Below are 7,553 nucleotides of genomic sequence, written 5' to 3' on the forward strand. Positions count from 1 at the left end.
GCTCCAAAAACTTGTGGTTATGCATGATGAGTTAATTTCATTTACTTTTGAACTGATCATATATTTGTTTCCATCTATCTTATAAAATAATAACCTTGATGAGTAGATTCTCTTCTTGAAATGGTTTCAGCGGAAACCAGAAAAAACGGTCCAAAGTCTTATGATGCATATTTATTGCACTTTCAGAAGATGCTTAGAATAACTGCTATGATATTGTATACTTCTGTTTCTTCTTAATAGTAGTTTAGATCAATATCTTGAGAAAAGAAAATAGGAAAAAAAATGATAGAACCACAGTAAACCTTTGTGATCTAGCTTTCCCATTTTAAGTGCATCACTCAGTTGTCAATTAGATAGGTAGCAATCTTTACCCTGATAAATACTCTGGAACTCTTTACTTCTGGATTATCCTTGTTGTTGAACTGAATTTTTTTCTCACTAAGTAAGCTGCTGTCAGAAGTTTGTTTTTTCTTCTTTTAACTTATTTGGTTTCCTAATTTTCTTCCAGGGCCATCCGGCATCCTGCAAGTGGATATGTTCAGGGGATAAATGATCTTGTTACGCCATTTTTAGTTGTTTTCCTATCAGAATACCTAGAAGGGGCCATAGATAATTGGTCAATGTCTAGTTTATCTTCGGATCAAATCTCTAATGTAGAGGCCGACTGCTATTGGTGTTTGTCAAAGTTGCTTGACGGCATGCAAGACCATTATACATTTGCTCAACCAGGAATTCAAAGGCTTGTTTTTAAGTTGAAGGAATTGGTCAGGAGGATTGACGGTAACCTTTTCTCAGGACTGCTGTTTTTTTTTCAAGTAATAATTGCATGAACTTAAAGACTCCACTTTTGAATATGGATTTTGATATGCGTTAAACCTCAGTTTAGAAAAATATAATTACATTTGAGTAATTAAACTGTCACTCTATGTTAATGCTCTCTCTTTTTTCATTTTGCGGCTATACTGAGAAAATAAGAATAGAATTGAAAAATAAAGCAAAATCAGTAAATAATGACTTGGTTTTTTGAACTGACTAATGAAATGAAACCAAATTTCTTTTAGAAGATAACTGACATTTGAAATGTGGGAGTATATTATGATTAGAATATCTCAAATTTAATCTGATACTGAATTTTGAGTTCCACTAGATCCTGTTTCAAGCCATATGGAGGAGCAAGGACTGGAATTTCTTCAATTTGCTTTCCGCTGGTTCAACTGTCTTCTAATTCGTGAGGTGTGCCTTCAACACTTTTTTTTGTTCTCACAAAGTGTAATAGTCTTTTCCCAGGAACAAGTGCATGCGTGTTTTATAAATTTGCTGCATATCAGGCCTCAAGAACTTGTACATTCAGTCAGTAGAGAAATTATGAATTACAGAAAAATTAAGCTTTTGTTGACTCTGATTTCTGATTTATGCAATTAGGTACCCTTCCATTTGGTCACACGCCTTTGGGACACGTATCTAGCTGAAGGAGATGCCTTACCAGACTTCCTTGTGTATATATTTGCCAGTTTTCTTCTAACGGTGAGCCAGCTTACTGTGGCCTCTTCACCAATACAAGTTATTTGAATTAAATTGCATTCTGTAGTCGAGATGCCGAGGGATAGTATTTCTTGGTCCATTTCCCTGTTCTGGTACATTGCAGTAGGTAATGGTAATTATGATTTTCATTTTTTTTGTCAGAAAACACTTTTCTTTTCCGCCACTTTTATGCTGTTAGAAATCCCTTTTTAGAGAATAGATATCTTTGTCATATTGTGCATTTAAACAACCATCAAAACACACACTTGTGATCTATTATGTTATCTTACTGCATAACTTTGTGATGCATGATTGCTGATTATGGTGGTCATAAGTAAACTAAAGATTAATGAGAAGCTCTATGTTAGCTTCTTGTTTCTTCATTAGTATCAATGTTAATATCCTATTGTCCATTCGTTATTTATTAGGTTCCATTTAGGATGCCACGTTACATAAACTGTCATTAAGTTGATGTGCAGCATCTTACTCTTTATTGTCAGTCCTCAGATCTTGTAGGAGACATTCTGGATGCTAGTTAAATCTATTTTCTGGTTTTCATTTCAAAACTCACATTCTAATTATGCTTTTCCTAAGTACGGTTTATTGTTTATGTCTTCTATTTCTGTAACATCTTATAGTACATTCGTTTTAGAATAAATGTATCTGTTGATACTGATTATGTATCGTAGAGAATGAACATCATCTGATCCCTATATAACTGTTTTTTCAGTGGTCAGATCAGCTCCAGAGGCTTGATTTCCAAGAATTGGTAATGTTCCTTCAACACCTTCCAACTAAGAATTGGACGCACCAGGAGCTCGAGATGGTCCTTTCTCGTGCGTTTATGTGGCACAGCATGTTCAACAGTTGTCCGAGCCATTTAGCTAACTGAGCAAGGAAGCAGATGTGATTTTTCTGTATTTAGTCACTCAGTTTTCTGGTTCTTTCCTTACTTTACATCCCATCTTTTTCCCCTTTAGTGTGAGATGAACTAATTTTTCTAACCAATTTTTAACTGTATTTTTCCTTGTAATATCTTGTAAAGGAGAGACAAAAATAATCAGGAGAGAGAGGCTTTTTATTGTATTAATTTTTTTATATATGCATATTCCAGTAATGTCAGCAGGTGACTCATATGGTCTTCAAATTCAATTACATCAAGGAATTGAACCGCATTGGAAAAAAAAAAAAGGAATCCACGCAGTAATCAGATTTCTAATACAATGATAAAAGGAGAAGTGTTTTAAATGCAAGTTTGTTTCAACAGGGTTGTTTGTATTTTCGTTCCCCCACACCATAATATTACTGTGTATATAAACGTGTCCTCACAAGAAAAAACTCCAACTTTCAAATCAATATCACAAGCAATACCAATAACTCGTGAAAACATCATCAGATTTATGAGATACAAGTCTACTTTTTACATGCCATGAGCATATAATAATCACCGTAACATGAAATTTCAACTCAAGTTTAATTTTGTGTAAACAAGAGCCAACAACACCACCCTGAAGCAAAAGCTGCAAAATTTCACACAAGATCGACACGTCTCTTTCTTGGCTGAACACAAAAGAAAAAGCACATTATTATTACTATTATTATTCATAAAAAAAAATGCCCACGAATGACGTGCATATGCATAATCTTACTTTATCTTCTTGAAGTTGTTGAAGGAATTTATCAGGGAACTCCACATAGTGAAGACAGTCTTGTTTGAGAGACTCTACCAGTTGTTGATGTTGTTGTCGTCCGTTTCTTTCTAAATTTGTGATAAGTACGGTGAAAATGAACTTATCGGGGGTACAACCCCATTCTTTCATGGACCCGTATATCTCTATCGCCTTCTCCGTCATCCCAGCTTGCAAATACGCCCCAATCATCTCACCGCATATCCTCGTGTCCGGTTTCAGTCCCTTCTCCAAAACTTCAGAGAACAGCTCCTCCGCCATGTCGATTTTCTTGTTTCTTCCGAGCAACAGAATCATGTCGGCGTAGAGTTGCAGCAGCNTATCATGCCCCACCTCCTTGCGAATGAAGTGGAAAACCTACGGTACAAATTGAACTAAAAAAATTAGATAAAAAAAATCATGATTATTGAAAGTGAAAGAGACAGTGTTAGTTGCCTTGACGGATAAACTGAGTTCGTTTTGTCTTAGCAATTCGTCGAACAGGTTCAAGGCGTCAGGTTTCAAAAGGCGTGAGAGTTTGGCGTCGAGAACGTGGTCGGGGGATTTGGCGAGTTTAAGAGCGTGAATGACTTGAATGCTTTCTTTGGAGAGTATCCTCGTGTGTCGCCGCGCCTTGTAGCTTGAACGGAGGCCGCATACCGTCACCGGTCTGTTGTAATTCNAATTTGACGGTGAGAACCGCCGCTCAAAGCCACACAGCACCACCCTCTCACAGGCTCTCAAAATCATTTTCAACCAACTCTACAAATCAAAATATATTTTTCCCAACTTTATTATATACTTTTTCCATAATATTTTAAATAAAAAACAAAAAATTGGCAGCTTAGTTTTCTTCTGTTTACTTTCTTTAACTGAATAATTATTAATAAAAAATATTTGAAATTATTATTTTTTCTGTATCATTGACTTTTTTGAGTATTTATTTAAGACGAGGTATTCATTCAATTTTTTTCTGTGTGAAATAAAAAAGGTAGCTTGAAGAAAATTGTGGAGAGGAGAGAGATGGGGTCATCGTTATCGGCGTCAAAGAGAGTCGAGAATAGTTTGTCAAACTCGGGCGATTTTGACTCGGTATGCGACTCGGCCTTCTCCCACTGCCTCGCTCTCACTCAGCATGCTTTCCATGGAGTGCTTCCGTACCAACTCAAAACCGCCTCCGACTACATCCACGCCAACGCCACCCACGCGCTCCTCCGAAAGTGGGTCCCAGCACCACCCGATCGCACTCAAATCGACGCCGCACTCCGCCGCCTCCCTCCGAATCCCGACGACGACACCATCCCACTCCCCCTCTTCAAACAATGGGCTTACCACCTATACACCGACGCCGTCGTCTCCGCAGCCTCCAAAGCGCTCATGGTGCGCCTCCCCGTCGGCGTTGCCGGGATCGTCGGAATCGGCGCCGTCACTCGCCCCCCTCCTCAATTGATTGGCACCTTCGTCGGAGCCTACTCCCTTGGCGTTACCCTCTCCATTTTTCTCGGCTTATCCTCTTAATAATAATTGCGGTTCCATTTCTCTCTTTGTTCATATCATTTACGTCTTTTGTGTAAATTACAATAAAATGAAATATCATCTTCATACAATAAAGTGCAGAAAATTCATGGTGGACTGTGATTGATAGAATAAAAATTAAACTGCAAAAGCAAAAAGGATGTTATTTTTATTTTACTCCACAAGAGCGATTACAATAATAATGAGATAGAGTGAGGCAACAAACAAAGCCTTCAATTCTTTATTAAGGGGAAAAATTACAAATAAAAATCGTATCTTTTATTTAGCAAGTAAGATTATCACCAGTGTCCACAGCCAATTGTCTGCAGTATTCTGTGTAGTAATTAACGCGAGCCTGAACAGTAGAGGGGTTGGCACCATCACACTCAAGTTGACCATTGATGGCTCTGATGGTTGCACCGAAACCCTGGTTTATGACAGGCCGCACGTGTTGCATCCAGTACCACAATGCTGTCTTGAAAGACACCACAACATCGTTCGACACTGTTTCCGGAGCGCCCAATCCGTCGAAGTTGTTGGCCTCCCCTGCTGGTCCGTAGTTGAAGTTCCACGACAATTGGATCGGACCACGACCGTGGTACCCTCTGCTGGAAGAACATGGATACTGTGCAATCGATTCCTCGTCGCAGTAGTCCTTGCTTGCACCGTCAATCTCTTCGATGTAACAAAAATCTGCACCCACCCACCCAATCTCCCAGTTAGAACGTGAATGAGATAAGAAAAGGTATAAATTTGATCTTCAGTAACGAACACTAAAAAAGATTTATAATAGCAATCTTACGTCCAGTTTCATGTGTGAAATGAGCAAAAGCAGCTGCAATCTCGCGTTTGGAGTCGTCCTCGGAACCAACTCTGCCAAAGTCAGTGTAGGAATCGAGAGCACGGAGGAAAGCATCTCGTGTGTAAAAGTTCTTGCCAACACAACCAGAATCAGCTTGATCGATTATGCCATTGAAAAATTCGGCTGTGACGATGTCAGCAACATTAACGTTGTTGCTTGGGGGACTTGATGTGGTACAATTACCCTGCTGACACCCTGTGCCACAGTATTCTGTACCAGTACCACAGTACCCATACTGGCTGCAGCATAACCCTTCAGCACACCCGCAGTTCTGAGCATTTACATTTTTTGGCACCGTAACAAGAGCCAATGCTACAAGAACGAAAAGCAATCTGTTTCCCATTTTGAGGCTGAAGCTTGGTATCAGATAGTATCAATTTGATTGATGATGAACAATTGAGTTAGTTCTGTATTTATATTGATACTGCTGGGCAGCGGGCCGACTGGATAAATGCTTGAACAGGTGTCTGTGGTTGAAAATTAAGTTTGAATGGTTCAATGCAAAATTTGAATCCATTCTAGAACGTTATCGTGTTGATTTGTGGGTGGACTTTGATTTGTCAATTGTGGTACAAAGGGTGCATGAGTCTTGGTCATGAATCCAAGTATATTAACTTTAACCGCCGATCAACTTAAGAGTATAATTAGGTCAAAGTTAATTAAAAACTCATCCATAAAAACTATAAATAAATGTGTGAGGTAAAAAAATAGATTATTTGGATTTACTACATTAATTGTTATCGGTCAGTGTTAAGTTCACATGAACATCTTCTGCATATATACTTGAAATCATTTGGACTAATACTTAAACTTCTCAACAAGATTTAAGTTTTGAATGAAACAATCCAAACAGTTAGATCTTGTTCACTTGAGTAAATTTGAGGAAGAGTAATTGAATAAATTTGAGAGGATTTGAAGGTAATTTTTTTGCTGTTTATTTGAATAAATTTGAAGGTAAACGAGAGTGGATTTGGAAATAAAGTTTGTGAAAATTAGTTTAGAATTTAATTTATTTGACAGATTAAAAAAATTTACTTCCAAATCCACTTTCACTTATTTCCAAATATATTCAAATAAACAACAAAAAAAATTTATCTTCAAATCCTCTCAATTATTCTCCTCCAAATCCATTCAAGGAACAAAACCTTAATTCGATCTGATACCTGAATCAGTAACTAATTGTGTATATGATGAACAATTTTTGTCATCTATGCTAATATTTACAATTGTTTTTAATGGCTGGTTGTTTTACACCGTTAAGGAATTCATTGTAAAGATCAATTGAGATAGACTTATCTCGATTTATATTCCCTTATTTTGATTTGAGTCTAGCATGTATACGAGATGAAATTGACACAACTTAAAATATATATTTTTCTAATCTAAATTCGTCAAAATTATTTTCAACCCATGATTAGAGGAAAACGTACGAAGGCATACCGGTCTAACTTGTACGGTTGAAAAAAAGGGGCATTATGCTCATTTTTAAAGGTATTGTTGATCATTCGTATTTTTTTTATTTATTTATCACTCAAATTTTGACAATGGTACGAAGATTTTATGGTGTGTTTGGTTTGATAGGATGGAGAAGGTGGGCAACCGAAAAATTGGAACTTTTATGTTTGTTTGGTTTGATTTGATAAAGTAAAAAAAAAAAGAGAAGGATGAAAGCATTTACGTGAGATAAAAAATAATAATACAACATTTTAACATAGTATAATTATATCCTTTATTTCTTGTATTATTGGCCTTATCTAAATCATATATAACTTGAAAATATATTTTTATCTATAAAACAGGTACATGAGATTTATATATGAATCATCTAGATTATACGTTGAAAATGGTAAATTATTTTGGCGGGTTTGACTATTTATATTATTTATTTATTAACAAAAATAAAAGTCATTGATATCATTATTGCTGATTGTGCACTTTAGAAATTTCATATGGATAAAACGCCTGGTGATTCTACCGTTTGGGTGTAT

At 36.7% G+C, this 7,553-nt stretch overlaps 4 protein-coding genes across 5 annotated transcripts; 2 read left to right on the forward strand and 2 right to left on the reverse strand.

Annotated features, from left to right (window-relative positions):
* Positions 1–518: 518 nt before the first annotated feature.
* Positions 519–2,621, forward strand: LOC106755246 (TBC1 domain family member 22B; the record flags this gene model as incomplete). 2 transcript variants are annotated; one of them, XR_002667082.1, is given in 4 exon segments in its annotated part: positions 519–780; positions 1,148–1,233; positions 1,423–1,648; positions 2,252–2,366. XR_002667082.1 is itself a non-coding variant. In XM_014637362.1 (4 exon segments), coding segments are annotated over 4 exon segments (612 nt in total), but the record flags the coding sequence as incomplete, so codon positions are not given.
* A 274-nt stretch (positions 2,622–2,895) lies between these two features.
* LOC106755247 (pentatricopeptide repeat-containing protein At1g62350) lies at positions 2,896–3,955 on the reverse strand. Its single transcript, XM_014637363.2, has 3 exons — positions 3,645–3,955; positions 3,171–3,566; positions 2,896–3,081 (listed from the first exon to the last, which is right to left on the reverse strand). Exons 1-3 carry the CDS (start codon positions 3,936–3,938, stop codon positions 3,052–3,054), a joined length of 720 nt encoding a protein of 239 aa, XP_014492849.1. The 5' UTR covers positions 3,939–3,955; the 3' UTR covers positions 2,896–3,051.
* Positions 3,956–4,146: 191 nt separating this feature from the next.
* On the forward strand, positions 4,147–4,727 carry LOC106755249. Its single transcript, XM_014637365.2, has one exon. It carries the CDS (start codon positions 4,212–4,214, stop codon positions 4,704–4,706), a length of 495 nt encoding a protein of 164 aa, XP_014492851.1. The 5' UTR covers positions 4,147–4,211; the 3' UTR covers positions 4,707–4,727.
* A 125-nt stretch (positions 4,728–4,852) lies between these two features.
* On the reverse strand, positions 4,853–5,950 carry LOC106755248 (endochitinase PR4). The gene is made up of 2 exons (XM_014637364.2): positions 5,506–5,950; positions 4,853–5,396 (listed from the first exon to the last, which is right to left on the reverse strand). Exons 1-2 carry the CDS (start codon positions 5,906–5,908, stop codon positions 4,987–4,989), a joined length of 813 nt encoding a protein of 270 aa, XP_014492850.1. The 5' UTR covers positions 5,909–5,950; the 3' UTR covers positions 4,853–4,986.
* Positions 5,951–7,553: the final 1,603 nt, after the last annotated feature.

Source organism: Vigna radiata, unplaced genomic scaffold (assembly GCF_000741045.1).
Source record: "Vigna radiata var. radiata cultivar VC1973A unplaced genomic scaffold, Vradiata_ver6 scaffold_656, whole genome shotgun sequence".
In the NCBI taxonomy this organism is placed as follows: Eukaryota; Viridiplantae; Streptophyta; class Magnoliopsida; order Fabales; family Fabaceae; genus Vigna; species Vigna radiata.